We start from the raw sequence: 19,634 nt of genomic DNA, 5'->3' as shown, positions 1-19,634 counted from the left end.
TCAGAGACCCTTGGGGTAGTAGCACAAGTTGGTGTCCTGGCTCAGGTAATACCACTCTTCTCCATTTGAAAAATGATTGAAGTCCTAAAAATATGCCATAGACCAACAATAGAAACTTCATGCAGGTCCAAAAGAGACGAGATACAGAGATTCCAGTAATTAAACTAAACTACAAGGGAAAATTGGGAATGAAAAATCTAATTATCCTAGATTCGGTCTGAACCAGAGCAGACTGCATTGATCAATTTGAAGAGTGGAACCTTGGTTCCTTGTTCAACAAAACCTAGAAAATAGGTCACATTAGAATATACCTACTGATTTTTAAAATAACGTTCTTTGGGGTGAATTTACGCCTGATGAAACAGGTGGAGCAACGGAAATGCTGATGATAAAACTCTCAGAAATTATCTCTAGAGAAACATGCCCTCACATTAATTGAATTAAACACCAAGTCCTACACGCCTCAGTACCACTTTTAAGCGGGAAAATAATAGAACAACACACCCACCCATTCCCCCACAACAATTTAAAGTCAGAGCTTGGCCTCATTCAAAGTCATGAAGTGAGGAAACTGGTCCTCTGGGTCTAGTACATTTCAGGGCATGCATGCTGCTACATCATTGCAAAGAGTCACCAGACAGTGATCCATGATATAGTGAGGACCCTTCCACATAAACTCAGCACACATCAAGTGGGCCCCCTTATCTCAAATACTTATTGGCCATTGTTTTATTACGGGCAAAGCCTTGCCATTTTCACGATCTTGGCAGGAAAATAAACCCAAAGCAGAATTCCTGAATTCATTCACTTTTTTTCCTCCAGTAAATACTGTAACCATTGAATCAAATACATCTCAATTCTCCTTGAAGCAGGTATACATGTAAAATACAGATACCAAAGGTAAAGAATTAGGTCAGCTTCCAACGAAGTTCTCCTCTCTTAGAAAACATCGTATTCCATTTTCAATAATTCGTTTCAAAGAAAAATCTGTTACAATGAAAAGAATTTTTTTAAACCTGTAATTTTGAAGCATTGGAAACTGACAAGATATGTGAATAATCATAGTGAAAGCTTCATAGAAAAATGGAGTTCCTCTACCTTTTGGGATTAATATGTGAATCCAAGAAACAGTAAGTTGCCTGCAGTGATACTGATTAATAAAATCAGAAATTATTTCGATACCATCTAAAAGTAATTATTTGAACAATGTTATAGAAAAAAATATTTTTTCAGGTGATCCTTATTCCTGGGCCCAAGAAGAAGCCTATAAGAATTGTACAGATCAAATCTCTATTCAAGAACAATTAATTCTTCACAAATAATGCCCTTTATTAATCAAAACATATAAAAGCCTCTCATTTGCAAAATTAATGTAACCTGCTTTGTACAGTTTAAGATAGCCATCTGACAAGATATGGACTGTAACTGTGAGAGCTGTCATATTTCCTTCTACAGAGAATGATCTCCAAGTGCCTGATCCCAATCTTTCAATTGTCTATATTTCTATTTTTCAGGAAAAACGAATGTCCTGACCTTGCAGGCTTTATGTAGAGACTGTTGAAGAAATATGTTAGATCTGATGGACATAAAAGCATGATTATAGACAGCCAGTTCCAAATTGATTCTTTTTACTTCAGACCCACAGTCTAACATAATAGTCAAAAATCATGTTACGTGACTTAAGCTCAAGACCAATGGCTAACAGGTATTTATATGAATCAATCTGGATAAGAAAGAGAGGCAATATGTACTAAAAAACTGCAATGTACTAAAAACTTCAAAAACCAAACCTGGGGTTCTGCAAATACATTCTTCATGTTGTTGATTGGGCCGTATGCAACCCCACTGCCTTCAAAGAGGTATAACCACTTGCTGGTCATTTCTTTTTCAAACCTAGGAACACACCAAAAAAAGATGTATTTTTACAAAGAATGTAACACAACAGTTTTTCTCATATGGCCCTCTTTTGAAGCAACCAATAACGACAAAAATATGTTTCTTAGACTCTCTTTGCTCCTAGTTTTGAGAATGTTGTCTAACTGAAACAACTCGACTTGCCCTGCAGTGGTAAGAACAGCCACCCAGGTCCCGTTGTTTGAAAATCCACCTTTAGAGATAAAACTCCTCCTACTTCTGTCCCTGTGTGCTTTTTGACAGAGAGCCCACTGGAGAAGAGAGATTATGTGGGGAATGGTTTTAACTGAGTTTCAATTGTTGTGGTTTCGAGCAGTTTATAAATATAATAATAATAATAATTGCAATTTTGAGCATAATGTCATTGTGCAAAGTATTTTTTAGGTATAAGGCATAATACACCAGTGTAAGGTAGACACTGACATACTAAATTATTCCTCAAAACAAAAAATAAACAAATGTTGCGTTAGCGGTGCCTGGGTAACTCAGTCAGTTTAGTATCCGACTCTTGATTTCAGCTCAGGTCATGATCTCATGGTTCGTGGGTTCAAGCCCTGCATCAGGCTCTGCACTGGCAGTATGGAACCTGCTTGAAATTCTCTCTGCCCCTCCCCTGCTCACACTCCTTCTCTCTCCCTTGTTCTCTCTCTCTCAAAATAAATAAACATTGTTAAAAAATGTAGTTGTTTTAAAAGAAAGCTATATGTTCTACCCCTATTATATTTAAGGTACATCAGAGCTAACAGCCACAACCATTGGCCTAAAAACAACTTTAGGTACTTATTTGCACTGTGATTTACTAATCAGAACAAATCTAGGCATGTGAAGACTGATATATCAGTTTAGCCATTACCTCTCAAATCCAACCAAGTCCCTTACCTCTGTTTGTTTTTTCTATAATTTAAAATTAGGCTCCACAGACCTAAAAGCCTAATTGATTGCCTTTATTTTCTCTATTAGGTCTCAAGAAAAGGGGACCTAATTCATTAATGAGATTAACTGTTTTGTATTTTTTCTTGTTAAGACAATGAAATAGAACACAATCTTGGATCTTCAAGGCAACTGAACAGTGATAACTTGTAAAAGAGTTTAGAATTACTAATTGTTAAAGTGGCGAACTATTTTCAGTTAAGTAATAATCTAGGTGAAAAGAGATTTTTAAAACGCCTTAGGTAAAATAGATTATTGGGAGCAAGTAGAAGGTACTACTATGGAAAAACAAGTGAAAATATAATTGAAATAGTATTCATGGATTTCCATTCAGCAATCTTACACATAGCTAGAATTAACCTTAAATTTGCAGATTCTGTGGGAAATTATGTAAGAGAAATACACTACTCCTTCCACTGTTTAAAACCAGGGTAAAAACAGTATCAATACTTTGAGGACACTTTTCTAATCTTATTATTATGACAAGATTTTATTGTACATTTGAATCGCAGCCGGTAATGTTAACCATCCCTATGTAGTATACAACCAAACACTTCCCTTCTACATACTGAAAAGCATTCTTTCATGGGAACACCACCATGCACATTAAATGTCTTACAATAATCAATTCTTCACAACCTTATTTTCTTTTCAATGACTGTTAAAGTCATCTCCTGGCCAAGACTTCCTGAGACATATATATCACCAGAATGATATATGCTGAAAGAATAAAAGAGATACTTTGAACTTGGAGCCTTTTCAATCAAGGTGTCAATTACTTAAATTTTCATAAACGGAGTATTATAATGGTTAAGCTGATAAATTTTCAAGACAAGTGAATTTATCACCACTGGCCTCACCCAAGTGGCCTAAAAGAGCCGCACAGAAAATGCATGTCAATATCCAAACAAACCCATGGCTGCAGACTTGCCAACAGAAAACTCAGGGGAATAGTTGCAGTTTTAGTATTTATATAAGCTTTTCACCACTGGGCAAAAGCAAGGGATTTATTTCATGTTATGGAAAACAATGGATGCACTTTGGAAATGAGACAGGGGAGAGAGGCAGTGTCTGGAGCTGCAGTTGTGACCACTGTTTGTGTATTTGCGTGGGTGTGGGTGTGGAAGTGTTCGTAAATGCCTTAAACTCAATCAGTCAGAGACAGAACATCGCTACATTCCGCTGCTCCCAGAGGACACATCCATCATTTTCCTCTGAAAATCTATCTCTTGATCTAAATCTGATGTGGAATCCTTTCCTTTATCTATGCAAAAAAGCTGTAAGCGCATGTTTTTATTAACCACAAAAATTCTGCTGAAAAAAAAAAGGAAAAGGAAAGAGCTGTTCTAAATCACTTTTCAGGCAGTATAATACTGAAGGTAAGACAGGAAAGTGTCCCTAGATCCAGTGAAGTGAGCCTCAAAATTAGAGCCTCCTCTGGGACGTTACTTGGAAACTCATTAAACAAACCAGACTTAATTGTGAACTTATTAAACCAATCCACATATTACATTTTAGATTTTTGCTGAATTCACTTGATGTCAGAATGAGTATTGTTAACCAGATCGCATCACTTAGGTAGATGAAACACGAAGACGGACTTGAGTTTAAATTTCTTTGCATCAAGATTTCACTTAAAAAACAAAAACTCTTCTCTTTAGAGAATGGTGTAACGTTGCAGCCAAATGCAAGACCAGAGAGAAACTAAGAGGCATGGGCCATGAAGGTGGAGTTGGAAATAATTCTAATGTTAATGATTACTAAATACTGGTTATTAAATTGTTTGGTCTATATCTTGTAGCTTTTATCCTCACAAGCTTACTGTAAGGTAAATATTATTCTCATATGATCAGTAGGAAAATCAGGTTTGGAGAAATGAACCTGCTCAAATTCATACAGCTTTAGCCCCCCCCAACCTTTTTTTGAGGTATGACTGACCAATAAAAACTGTACACATTTAGCTTGTACAACATGGTTTTTTAAAGAGTGAAATGTGGTGCAGTGATTTAATATACATATACATCATGAAATGATTATTGCAGGCAAATTAATTTACACATCCTTCACCTCATGGTTACCATTTATGTGGGTGAGGGGGGGAGTGAGAACATTTAAAATCTACTTAAGAACAATTTAAGTATAAAATATGGTATTAAAACCTATAATGACCATGCTATGCATTCAATTCTCAGAACTTACTCATCTTATAACTGAAAGCTTGTACCCTTTGACCAGTATTTCCCCACTTTCCCCACACCCTAGTCCTGGGCAACCACCATTCTACACTCTGGTTCTAGGAGTTTGACTTTTTAGATTCCACACATAAGTGAGATCAATGCACTGTTTGTATTTCTGCATCTGGCTTATTTCATTTAGCACAAAGATGCTTTTTCACTTCAAGCTCTATCTCCTTACATTAATACTCACTCATTCCTGATGTTTTTACTAATAGTGTGTTTTGTGTCAGTCATGGGGATTACAACAATAAAAACGCCCCTGTATTCAAAGATCATAAAGGAGACCTAAAGGGAGAACACAGCTAAAGAAACTGATGAATTGCAATGCAAGATGCTAAAGCAAAAAAATGAGTATACAACCTGAATTAAAGTACCAAAAAAGGAGACCTGAACGGGGCCTGGTGAGTCAGGAAGGAATTAAAAAACCAGGTGACATTTGAGCCAGCTGTTGAAGGATGAGTTAGCATTTTCCATGGGGAAGATGGAAAGAAGGGTCTTCCAGACAGAGAGAACAATATGTACAAAGACCCATCCTGGAAAGAATCTAAAGTCTCCTGTGCCCTGAGTGGCAAAAGATGAAAAATGAGAAAAGAAGGTTAGAACTGGAGTGCAAGGCATCTTGTCTGCTATGCTAAGGATATTGGATTTCCACTGGCAACGAGGAATCCAGAGAGGTCTTTCAGCGGGGGACTGACATAATCAGCATTAACACATTAACACAGAGAACGGAGAGATACAGATGAGACCAGAGGCAAGAAAACTTGAAAGGAGGTAATGTACTCTCTCTCCGATGCATCTTAAATCTTCCCCTCTATCAATATCTTCCATATTATTGCCAATAATAAACAATTTTCATTGGAAAAAAAAACGTTTTCTTGGCGCTCTTACCCCTTTTGCCCTCTTATTTATCCATTTCCTGTCTGTCATGGCTGCATAAGCCTCAGAAATCTGATTTGTTCACCAACACTTTTTCTTACCCAGACTCCAAGAGTCTTCAGTTACCACTTGTCAAACCCAATATTCTTTTCACAGTCCTCATCTTACCTGCTCTCCACACAGCATTTGATGCTTTTGACCAGCCTATCTTTACATCCTATAGTACTATACTTATTGGATTTTTAAGACCTCTTTGGCCATTTCAGTTTCTTCTTTTTTTTTTTTTAATTTTTTTTTCTTAATGTTTTTATTTATTTTTGAGACAGAGAGAGACAGAGCATGAGCAGGGAAGGGGCAGAGAGAGAGGGAGACACAGAATCAGAAGCAGGCTCCAGGCTCTGAGCCATCAGCACAGAGCCCGATGCGGGGCTCGAACTCACAGACTGTGAGATCATGACCTGAGTCGAAGTCGGGTGCTCAACCGACTGAGCCACCCGGGCGCCCCTCAGTTTCTTCTTTAAATTCTTTTACCTTTTTCTTCCAGTCCCAATATTCTTTGTTCTTTTTCACCTATCTAAGTAATCCTGTCATCTCCATGGAGATGATATCCAAATCTGTATTTCTAGCCCTGACCTTTCCCCCATCTCCTCTTCCTAGTTGCCATAGGATATTTCCACTCAGATGCACTACCATCCCCATAAATACAACACGCCCATGGATGACTACCACTTCTGTTGCCCCCATAAACCTTGTATTTCTCCCTTTCCTGAATTCACACTTTTGGCTAACTCAGGAACTCGTTTTTTCGTCATCTCTTATAATTGACACATAACGGGCCTGCAGAATCAACATTTCAATAGTTAAGTTTTACTTATCTAGTCTGACACTTGGACTGTGGCAATAGTAGACTAAAAACTTATTGCCTCCAATTTTACTCCTTTTACTAAAGTGAATTTTAGATGTTTCAAATCTGTCCAATTGTCTCTTTTCCCAGGATGACTATCTTCTCTCACACTAGAGAAACAGACTATCTCTTCACTGCTATATCCCCAAAACTGAGAACACAGTTGGCACCCAATATTTGCTAAATGAATGAGTATACGACTAATTGGTCAGAATAAGAGGGTCTTAGTCACATTAGCTTGAATAAGTGGGGTAGATTACTTTCTTCCAAAACCTTGCTGACAGTAGGTATATTTAGATACTGAGGTTTGGAGAAGGAAGACAATCTGAGGGTCTTAGGTTTAAATGCAGTATCACAATATCTCCTCTTTTCCTTCTTCCTTCACACTGCTCTTTAAATTCTTCACAGAAATATGTCTTATTGAAAATAAATTTCAAGTTCCCAACAACTAACTTACAAACAGATGCTTAAAACATAATGTTTTGATTTAGGGACTGACTATGTTATCCAGAAAATCATAAGATCTCAGGAATTAAAAAGACCTTAAAAACTATCTATTGTTTTCTATGGCTCTATAAAATCATCCTATTTTGCACATTGTACATATTTCTATTAATAGCACACTGTCAGTCCAGTTACTGAAAGTATTCAAACACAGGAAGTGTGCACAACAGAAAAGGCATGAGATGTGGATAGATATTGAGTTACAGCCCCAAAACCACCTACCTATATGACCTTAATAAAAATATCAGTTAATAACATTCACAATTTTTCAAATCAAATCAATTCTCACAACGATCCTGTGAGAAGGGTATCATCATGGTCATTTTAAAGGTTTAAACCTTTAAATAAACCACAGTTTAGAGAGTTTAAGTAACCTTTTTAAGTCATATCAAATTAAGTAGCCAAGCTGGAAGTCTATCCTGGGTCCAAAGCCCATGTGTTAACCACAACTTTCTACTGTTTGACTCAAGGTAGCAAAGTCCAGGAGAGCAGACCAGACAAAGCTCTGTGAGTCATGTGCAGCCGAAGACCAGCCCCAGAGAAGGCTTCAAAAGGAGTACTTGAAGCCTAGCATCTTGGTGTTACTCTTAACTGAGAGCCTTTTATCTACTAGGCACCATAAGAAATACTTTGCATATATTATTTCTAGTCATCATAATCCTGGGAGGTGAGTTTTATGATTCTGATGACTGAGTAAATTAAGGCATAGAGAAGTCAAGTAGGGAGGTATATGTAAGAGAAGGCTCAAATCTATCCATGGGTGGGATTTTGAACTCGTCTTTCTCTATGTTTGCTCAGTAGGGTCGACCTGCTAGAAGTCAACATCAATCCAACCAAGCTCAGCATACAGTGGCACCCTTAGGCCACTGGCATATCAAAGTTGGGGGACAGAAGCAAGTTAACTCTGTACTGGGTGAGGTGCTTGTTCTCCAACAATTCCCAATTTCTTTCTCACTGACCATTGATCAATGCTATGGTCCCATAATGTCTCATAATATTGACCACCATATTCCAATCTGATCTTTTCAAGAATCCTATGAGAAAGGACAAGTTATCATTATTTTGAAGACGAAAAATTTGAAGCATAATTGGGAGTCATACTCAATCTTTATATTCTTGGCTCAGAGCTCATCTCACTATGCACTGCTGCCATTTATGAAAGATAATCAATAAACAAATCAATAAATGAAATGTATTTCCTAACCTCCCTTAGCTTTGTGATGGTAGGTAAGTGGTTTAACTTTTCTGAGTTCTAATTTTCTCATCTGCTATAAGAAAATTATAGTTGCAAATTGCTTAACATGGCACATAGCACATAGTAAGTACCCAATAACTGGTATTCCACTTAGTCGTTGTATCACTTATACTAAAAATAAACACGATAATAAAATATGCCTAAACTGCAATCCAAGGAATGCATTTTAACAATTTATACAGCAGATCCTATTTACTGCTGATCATCTCTCAGATATTTTATGGCTGTAAAAATATAAGCATATATATGTCAAATCATTCATTATGCTGTACACCTAAAACTAATACAGTATTATGTATCAATTACAGTTGACCTTTGAACAATATCAGCTTGAATTGCGTGGGTCCACTTACACACAGACTTTTTTCAATAAATACAATACAGTACTGTAAATGTATTTTCTTTTTTATGATTTTCTTAATAACATTTTCTTTTCTCCAGCTTATTGTAAGAATACAGTTTATAATACATATAACATGCAAAATGAGTTAATCACCTGTTCATGTTATTAGTAAGGCTTCTAGTCAACAGTAGCCTACTACTAGTTAAATTCATAGACACTCAAAAGTTATAAAGAGATTTTTCAACTAACTGCGTGGGAGTCTGGCACCCCTAAGAGTCAACTGTGTACCTCAATCAAAAAATATTATTTATTTATTTTAGAGAGAGAGCAGATGAGAGGGGCAGAGGGAGGGAAAGAGAATCCTTAAGCAGGCTCCATGATCAGCACAGAGCCCAATGCAGGGCTCAGTCCCATGACCCTGGAATCGTGACCTGACCCAAAACCAAGAGTCAAATGCTCAATCTCCTGAGCCTCCCAGGCACCCAATCAAAAACTATTTTTAATTTTGAAAATAAAAATTCAAAGCTTCTGGGACTTCTAAAATGTATTTACATGTCACTTTGTTATTTTTTTTCTAGAAAATATCAGTGTTTGTGCAGTGTAAATCATTGGTGATGCCACCAGTGTCAGGAATTTCAACTGGTCTTCATTACATCTGGAGATCTCATGGTAGGTAGCGACAATGCAGAGATTTCAAGCTAAGCAGGGGGTAGTAGAGCAAATACATTTTAACCAGGATAGCATCCAGGAGGGTTGTAACAATTTAAAGAGGTACCAACATCACTATAGCTTGTAGAGAGCCACAGATGTTAAATCTTGTCTTTCTGGCTCATCCTAGTGGTTCAGAGGAAGTACAAAGTCTCAATTCCTGTCAGTGACAAAAGAGAATGCCTACTGCGAGGTCACACTGTGCCCATAGATAGACAAGGTCTCATTTCCTTAAGAGGTCCATGGATACCCCTGGGCAAAATATGGTGACTTAAAAGTTAGTGACAGCAACTTGGAGCCTTTGCCCTTTTACCTATATCTCCCGCCTGACTTTATGAGAGGCTCAAAGAAACGTTGTCTTCCATGGTCTTCAGAGTTTCTTGAGTGAAGAATATGGCAACATTTGTGGCAAAAGTAAAATCACATCCATCTTGGTTTTATGAGTTTCTCCCCACTTTTGGGTCAGAACAGAAAAGTATTTCAAGGATAAACTATATACAGAGACTCTGCAACAAGTTTTTAAATCTTTGAGTCCCCTCAATCATTTTTCCACATCAAAATTCAGGACTCAAAAATGTAAGTTATTTTGGAGGTCTAGTTAGTTGTATTTTCAGAGAAGTTTTATATGAAAATCCAAATGTAACTTAACTAACATTGGAATATGACTTTATGTTATAAAAGCATTCTTCAATGCACACAATGATTTGTTCATATAATTGGAAATATGAATCAATTTGCAAAAAAAATTATATTTTTTGCATAAGCACAAAGGTAAACCTTATCTTGCTGCAATATTGTTTCTACGGAAGAGTTGTCAATTTGCCAACCACAGTTTTTTTTTTAATATAAGTGTCAATATCTGTATACCCAGAACCCATAATCTTCTAAAATTTGTACACATTAATTCCATCCCCTTATACAAATAAATATAAATACATTTGTGGATTTCCTCTAAGGGTGGCTCTCCAGAACAGTGGAGAGAAAGTTTTCACACCCCATCTTCTTGATATACAAAAGACTGTGCCTTTAAACTCCAAATAATTTTGTGAAAAACACAGAAAGCTAAATAAATATCTTGCGGGGACTTAACAAAAACAATGGAGAATTGCAAAATACATTACACTGGAAGACAGTGAGAACTGAATATAACTTTGTAAAGAAATGCTGTCCACATAACATACAAGTTTTGGGGAGAGTTTATTTCAATATAATAGCAATGCTTTCCTGTGATTTTTAAAAGAAAATTCAGGAATGTTATCCACTAGAGTTAGTTTTTAAATTATTAAGTTTATTTTTTATTTTACTCTTGTAAAATATTTCAAACATGCCAAAAAGTATAGGAATAGAAAGCTATAGGAAAGAAAATAATGCAAATACTTATGTCCCCTCACCTACCCACATCATTAAAATCTTAACATTTGAGCATCTGTGTTTCCTATCTTTAAGGAACAAATGTTGCCAACAGAGGTGAAGCCCCTTTTGTACCTCTCTTTTACCTTGTTGCCCTTTTTCTCCTCTTCAAAAGAAGCACCATCCTATTAAATACATGTGTATCTGTTGGAATTAATCCATGAGCAATAAAAGGTATCATGTGGGTTTTTAAACTTTATACTGGAACTTGCTTTCATATTAAGCATTTTAATTTCAAGATCTATCTGTATTCATACATACGGATTTGGTTCATGTGCTTTATCCACTGGGCACATTCCTGTGTGAATATTCCGCAATTTATCTTTTTTCCTACTTATGGTCTATTGTTTCCAGTTTCCTACTATTACACATGATGCTCAATAGAACCTAATAATTTTCTCTATCTATTCAAGTAGGATTGATTCCCTAAGGTATACATAGAGAAGCAGAATTGCTGAGTCATAAAGTAGATATATCATCAGCTGTATTAGATTTTGCCAGACTATTCTCCAAAGAGCTCCATACAGCCTGATGACAATTTTTGCTTCTTTCATGCTCCATATTCTCACCAACTTTTGTTATTGTCAGACTAAAGTTTTGTCACTCTGGTAGAGATGAAATGGTATCTCATGGTTACTTTAATTTTTTTTATTGTTTATTTATTTTTGAGAAAGAGACAGAGCACAAGCAGGGAAGGGGCAGACAGAGGGAGACACAGAATCCAAAGCAGACTGCAGGCTCTGAGCTGCCAGCACAGAGCCTGACGCAGGACTCAAACTCACGAACCATGGATCATGACCTAAGCTGAAGTCAGATGCTCAGCCAGCTGAGCCACCCAGGGACCCCTCTCATGGTTACTTTAAATTAAATTGCATTTCTCACAACTAGAGAAGGTAAACATCTTTTCACAAGTTTAAAGAATATTTTTTTCTTTCCCTTTCATATTTTTTGCACTTTTCTCAATTGGACTATTTCTCTTTTACTACTGACTTAACGTGCTTTAAATTTTTTCTACACTATAGCTCGTCTTTTAGCTTTCTTACCTTTTCATACAATAACTATTAATTTTAATGTAGACAAATCATAATTCTTGTCCTGTCATTTTTTTGCTTTCTGCTCTGATTTAATAAGCAGTATCTAGCTTGTAAGCTTGTCATGAGGCATTAAATTTAAAGGTGTATAGAACAGTGCATGGTATGAGTCAGTGCTACAGAAGTGTTAAATAAATAAAGCTACACTAACATTACTGGAGAGGCAAACTGTTGGCAACAAGGGGAAAGAAACTAGAAGTTTTGGAAACAAAAATTTGGTAGATAAATATACTGCCTATAGAAAAGGTCTGTTTGGACAAATCTGAGTAAATCCAAACCAAACCAATAGGATTCCATAATATCCAGGCTAAAGTCTACAATGCATTAACTATAAACAGGCCTGTAACACTTCTATAACCCACAGAAAAACAGCTGGAATTTGTTGGTCGGTGTTCCTACCGTAAACAGAACCACAGACTTAATATTTCCTGTAATCTTCTCAGACCTTATTTCCTCTTAGAAATTTATCTCTACTATTACTGATAAATTATGATTAAAGTTATCCCTTTTTCCCTCTAGCATTCACTAGCTCTCTCCTTTGCCTGAATGTCAATCTGCAGGCCACACAAAAGATGGAGCGAGAATTCCCCCGGGGAATCCAGTCACTGCCTTCCAGAGCAGGGTCACTCAGAACTTTTCATACAACTTGCTCTTAAACCCATCAAGACACTTACTAGGCCACTATTTCTTAAGATTCACACTAACTGTTACCACAGTAATAATTCTGGCCCATACTAACGATCATTCACAGTTCAGAAACATACTCTGTTTTGTACAGATTTTAAATGAAGTGTGGGTCATAATATTATAACGGTTTGACCAGCATCTGCTGTGACTGTACAAACAGCCCAAGCAGCATCACTGCAAAGCTAATATAGGAAAGTTGCCCACATTTCCAAGGTCCAGAAATAACTTATACCAAGGCCTCTCATACTAAAACATAAGCCTCTTGAACTGAGATCTCTTTGTGAAGACCTACTAGTAAAGCAATACGTAATTTTTGTAGAAAAATATTTAATATCAACAGACACAAAAGAAGAAATAAAATCAATTACAGAAATAATTTTAGGAGCGCCTGGGTGGCTCAGTTAAGCTTCTCACTTCAGCTCAGGTCATGATCTCACGGTTCATGAGTTCGAGCCCACGTCGGGCTCTGTGCTGACAGCTCAGAGCCTGGAGCTTGCTTTGGATTCTGTGTCTCCCTCTCTCTCCACCCATCCCCCGCTCGTGCTCTGTCTCGCTCTCTCAAAAATAAATAAACATTAAAAAAATAATTTTAGAAATTTAAAAGGGATCACAATGTTTTTTTCTTTTCATTGTGTTAAAATAAATACACATAACTTTAAATCCATCATCTCAACCATATTTAACGTTTTATTTATTTATTTACTTTTTTTTGAGAGAGAGAGAGACTATAACTACAAAGTTATAGTAATCAAAAGAGTATGGTTTTGCATAAAGACAGACATACAGACTAACAGAATAGAAAAGAGAGCCAGAAATAAACCCTAACATTTATGGTCAGATGACTTTTAACAGGGTGCCAAGACCATTCAATGGGGGAAAGGATGATTTTTCAACAAATGGTGCAGGGAAAACTAACTGTATATCCACATGTAAAAAGAATGATGTTGGAATCTTATCTAACACCATGTACAAAAATTAACTCAAAGTGGATCATGGACCTAAATGTAACACATAGAACAAGAAAGCTCTTAGAAGAATACATAGGACAAAAGTTTCACAACACTGGATTTGGCAATGATTTTTTGGATAGGACACCAAAGGCACAGGTAACCAAAAAAAAAAAAAAAAAAGATAAACTGGACTTCATGAAAATTTGAAAAATTTGTGCATCAAAGACACTATTCATAAAGTAAAAAGCCAATGCACACATTGAATTCAAAATTACATTAAAAGAATTATTCACCATGATCAAGTGAGATTTCCTGGGCTGCAGGGCTAGTTCAATATTCACAAATCATCAATGTGATACAACACATTAATAAAAGAAAGGTTATGATCTTCTCAATAGATGTAGAAAAAGCATTTGACAGAAGTATCTATTCTTGATAAAAAACCCTCAACAAAGTAGGGATAGATGGAACATACCTCAACATCATAAGGGCCATATATGAAACACCAGCAGCTAATATCATCCTCAACGGGGAAAAACTGAGAGCCTTTCCCCTATGGTCAGAAACAAGACAAGGATGTCCACTCTCACCATTACTATTTAACATAGTACTGGAAGTCATAGCCTCAGTAATCAGACAACCAAAGGAAATAAAGGGCATACAAACTGGCAAGGAAGAAGTCAAACTTTCACTATTTGCAGACAACATGATACTCTACATGGAAAACCTGAAAGACTCCACCAAAAAAATAGCTAGAACTGATACATGAATTCAGCAAAGTCACAGAATATAAAATCAACGTATAGAAATCTGTTGCATTTATATTCACCAATAATGAAGCAACAGAAAGAGAAATAAAGGAATTGATCCCATTTACAATTTCACCAAAAATCATAAGAAACCTAGGAATGAAACCTAGAAAACTAGGAATAATAATAAACCTAGGAAAAAGAATAAAACCTGGAAACCTAGGAAACCTAGAAAGCTAACCAAAGAGGTAAAAGATCTGTACACTGAAAACTATATAATGCTTATGAAAGAAATTGAAGACACAAAGAAATGGAAAAATATTCCATGCTCAGGGATTGGAGGAACAAACATTGTTAAAATGTCTAGGGGTGCCTGGGTGGCTCAGTCGGTTGAGCGTCCAACTTCAGCTCAGGTCATGATCTCACAGTCCGTGAGTTCAAGCCCCACGTCGGGCTCTGTGCTGACAGCTCAGAGCCTGGAGCCTGCTTCAGATTCTGTATCTCTCTCTCTCTCTCTGCCCCTCCCCTGCTCATGCTCTGCCTCTCTCTGTCTCAAAAAAATAGATAGATAAAAAACATTTAAACTTTTTTTTTAAATGTCTATACTACTCAAAGCAGTCTACACATTTAATGCAATCCCTATCAAAATACCACCAGTATTTTTTTTGCAGAGCTATAATAAACAATCCCAAAATTTGTGTGGAACCACAAAAGATGCTGCCAAATAGCCAAAGCAATGCTAAAAAAGAAAAACAAAACTGGAGGCATCACGATTCCAGATTTCAAGCTTTACTACAAAGTTGTAGTCATCAAGACGGTATGTTTTGGCACAAAACCAGACAAATAGATCAATGGAACAGAATAGAAAACCTGGAAGTGGTCCCACAACTATATGGTCAACTCATCTTCAACAAAGCAAGAAAGAATATCCAATGGAAAAAAGACAGTCTCTTCAACAAATGATGGTGGGAAAACTGGTGGTGACATGCAGAAGAATGAAACTGGACCACTTTATAACACCATACATAAAATAAATTCAAAATAGATGACAGACCTAAATGTGAGACAGGAAACCATCAAAATCCTAGAGAAGAACACAGGCAGCAACCTCTTTGACCTTGGCCAGAACAACTTCTCACTAGACACATTGCTGAAGGCAAGGGAAACAAAAGAAAATATGAACTATTGGGACTTCATCAAGAGAAAAACTTCTGCACAGCAAAGAAAACAATCAACAGAACTAAAAGGCAGCCTATGGAATGGGAGAAGATATCTGCAAATGACATATCTGATAAAGGGTTAGTATCCAAAATCTATAAAGAACTTACCAAACTCAACACCCAAAAATCAAACAACCCAGTTAAGAAATGGGCAAAAAACATGAATAGACCCTTTATCAAACAAGACATCCAGATGGCTAACAGACAAATGAAAAGATATTCAACATCAATCATCTTCAGGGAAATATAAATCAAAACCATGGTGAAACAGCACCTCACACCTAACAGAATGGCTAAAATGAACAACACAAGAAACTATAGGCGTTGGCAGGATGTGGAGAAAAGGGAACTCTTTTGCACTGTTGTTGGGAATGCAAACTGGTGCAGCCACTCAGGAGAACAGTATGGAGACTCTTCAAAAAACTAAAAATAGAGCTACTCTATGACCCGGCAATTGCATTACTAGATATTTACCCAAAGGATACAAAAATAGAGATTCAAAGGGATGTATGAACTTCACTGGTTATAGCACATGATCAACAATAGCCAAACTCAGGAGGGAGCCCAAATATCCATCAACTGATGAATGGATAAAGAAGATGTGATACATATACAATGGAATATTAGTCAGTTATCAAAAAGAATGAACTCTCGCCATTTTCAATGACATGGATACAGCTAGAATGAATTATGTTCAATGAAATAAGTCAATCAGAGAAAGACAAATGCCATATGATTTCGCTCATATGTGGAATTTAAAAAACAAAACAGATGAACATATGGGAAGGGGTGGGGAAGAGAGGGAAACAAACCATGAGAGACTTCTAATGATAGAGAACAAACTGAGGGTTGATGGAGGGAGGTGAGTGGGAGATTGGCTAGATGGGTGATGGGTACTATGGAGGGCACTTGTGATGAGCACTGGGTGTTTTATGTAACTGATGAATCACTAAATTCTACTCCTGAAACCGATATTGTACTGTATGTTAACTAAAATTTAAATAAAAATAAATAAATAAAGTTCCTGTATCCTAGCATTAAGAGAAAAAAAGGCAATGCACAGAATGGGAAAGAATATTTGCAAATTATATATCTGATAAGGGATTAATAACCAAAATATATAGAGAACTCCAAAAACTCAACAACAAAGAAACAACACAGTTTAAAAAATGGGTAAAGGACTTGAATAGACATTTCTTCAAAGCACATGAAAAGATGCTCATCTTTAATCAATGGTGAAATGCAAATCAAAACTACATAGAGATATCACCTCATACCTTGAAAGTATGACTATTTCAAGAGAAGAAAAAAACCCAGAAAACAAGTGCTAGCAAGGATGTGGAGAGACTGAAACTCTCGTGCACTGTTGGTGAGAATGTAAAATGGTACAGTCACCTGGAAAACTGTATGGATATTCCCCAAAAAACTTTAAAAAAAAAAAGAAGGGGCGCCTGGGTGGCGCAGTCGGTTAAGCGTCCGACTTCAGCCAGGTCACGATCTCGCGGTCTGTGAGTTCGAGCCCCGCGTCAGGCTCTGGGCTGATGGCTCGGAGCCTGGAGCCTGTTTCTGATTCTGTGTCTCCCTCTCTCTCTGCCCCTCCCCGTTCATGCTCTGTCTCTCTCTGTCCCAAAAATAAATAAAAAACGTTGAAAAAAAAATTTAAAAAAAAAAAAAAAAAAAAAAAAAAAAGAATTGCCATATGACCCAGTAATTCCACTAATGAGTATATACCCAAAAGGAGTGAAAGCAAGATCTCAAAGTATTTGTACACCTGTGTTTATAGCAGCATTATTCACAATTGTTATTTTTTAAATTTTTTTTAGTTTATTTTTTTTATTTTGAGAGAGAGAGCATGAACTTTAGTAGGGGTGGGGTAGAGAGGGAGAGAAAGAATCCCAAGCAGGTTCTGCATTGTCAGTGTGGAGCCTGATGTGGGATTCAAACTCACAAAACATAAGTTCATGACCTGAGCCGAAATCAAGAGTTGAACACTTAACCCACTGAGCCACCCAGGCGCCTCTATTCACAATAGTTAAAACGTGGAAGCAACCACATATCCATCAATGGATAAATGATTTACGATGCTTTGTAACCATTTCAAATTTAGCAATCACATGTCCAACAGTCAAGGAATAGTTACTTACTATGGCATTTGGATATTTGTGTTTTATTTTCTTAAGGTATGTGAATGTTGCTTCAATAAACATCATCACAGCTTATTCTCTATACATGATCTTATTTCCTCAGGATTTATTCCTAGAAATGAAAATCTTTTAAATGTGCATAATTTTAGAACATTTTTATATTCATTCATTGAACAAGTATTTACTGAGTTCCTACTAAGTGCTAGGAAGTGTCTAGGATTATAGCAGTGAACAAAACAAAAATTCTCATCTTCATGAAGGAGACAGAATAAATGAGTAAAATCTATATTTCTTGCAGAAGTGCTGTGGAGAAAAATAAAGCAGAAAATAAACACCTTCCATGAGTGGACACACCATTAATAGGATGACTTAAGAAGGTCTCAGTGAAAAGAATAAATGTTGCCAAATGCACTGTATGGACAGTTTCTCTTACAGCAAATCGGAAACTATCATTTGATTTGATTTTTCCCAATTTGGTAAGCCAAAAGAAAAAAGAAAGACATCTTGCTAATCACTAATGCTTTTGATTATTTGTGTATCTTTATTTATAAAATGCCTGATTATATTCTTTCAACAATTTTCTATTGGGTTTTCCTCTTTCATATTAATGTGTGACAAGCTTTGACAAGTTTTGTATTTGCCTTTAACTTTTATTTACGGTGGTTTTTAATGTACAGAACTTTTAGAATAATTTTGATTCTCAAGGACACAGGTGATAATAGAATTAGAATAACTCATAATTATCCATTTGCATTATCCTACATCACATACACAATAATCTCAGAATAACTACTTTAATCCTACCACAATTATGATTTTTTTTAAAAATATTTTTGTTATGTGGCCCCAATTGTACTCCCCATGTTTAACTTTCTGTATCTATGTATCTACATAGCCAGAATATATTGCCGGTGCATACTACATACTTTCTCTTTGACTTTCATTTACTTATATTACATATATTTCATATTTATAAATGGGGCTTGCCACAAGTCTTTAGGTCACTATATTTCCAGTTACTTTTGTTAGCCCATTTTTTAGTAGATTACACAATTCCTGCATAATTATTAACAATTTGTATCCTTTTTACTTTAAGGTCAGGTTGAGTGTTTATGAAAATCCTTAGCTTTCTTTCTTTGAATATCTTTAAAATGTTACTCCCCTTTTTTTTTTTTCTGGAATAAATTACTGCTCCTGAAAAAAAAATCTGATAATTTAAATTTCTTGCCCTTATACATTATGCGTTCTTTTTGCCTACTGGCTTGAAAGATATATATTTTTTTTTCCTTTAAAGTCCAATAATTTTCCTATGTCTTAGCATTGTTTTTTAGAGTCAATAGTCTCAGATACATGGTATGCTATTTCAATATATAGCTTCAAATTATTTTTTTTAACTTCAGGAAATTGCCATCAGTTATAGTGACTATCTTAAAAGTCTGGAAACAGATAATATTATTATGTTCTTAAATATTAAAAGTGTCATTTATGAACTAAACAATCTATTCTTTAGGCTACCTATATATGTGTTGAAAGTACATAAAGAAAGGAAGGAAATGAACACAAAATTCAGTGTAGCTGTTCCTTCCTCCCGGAGGGTACCAGGAAGATGATATAGGTGAGTCACATACAGATAGATTAATATTCTGGTTCTTGCATGAGTAGTAATTCCATGGGCATTCATTACACCATTTTGCTTTAAAATTTAAGTATAT

At 36.1% G+C, this 19,634-nt stretch overlaps 1 protein-coding gene across 4 annotated transcripts in view; it reads right to left on the bottom strand.

The window, feature by feature from the left end:
- Positions 1 to 19,634, bottom strand: part of SUGCT (succinyl-CoA:glutarate-CoA transferase) — a 758,031-nt gene that overhangs the window by 375,364 nt on the left and 363,033 nt on the right. For all 4 annotated transcript variants that reach the window (XM_058725465.1, XM_058725466.1, XM_058725467.1 and 1 more), the window contains one exon: positions 1,791 to 1,893. In XM_058725465.1, coding sequence (XP_058581448.1) covers positions 1,791 to 1,893 — 103 coding nt within the window. The remainder of the gene's footprint in view (positions 1 to 1,790; positions 1,894 to 19,634) is intronic.

The sequence above is a fragment of the Neofelis nebulosa genome, chromosome 4, assembly GCF_028018385.1.
Source record: "Neofelis nebulosa isolate mNeoNeb1 chromosome 4, mNeoNeb1.pri, whole genome shotgun sequence".
NCBI lineage: Eukaryota > Metazoa > Chordata > Mammalia > Carnivora > Felidae > Neofelis > Neofelis nebulosa.
This window is presented reverse-complemented; position numbering and strand designations above follow the sequence as displayed.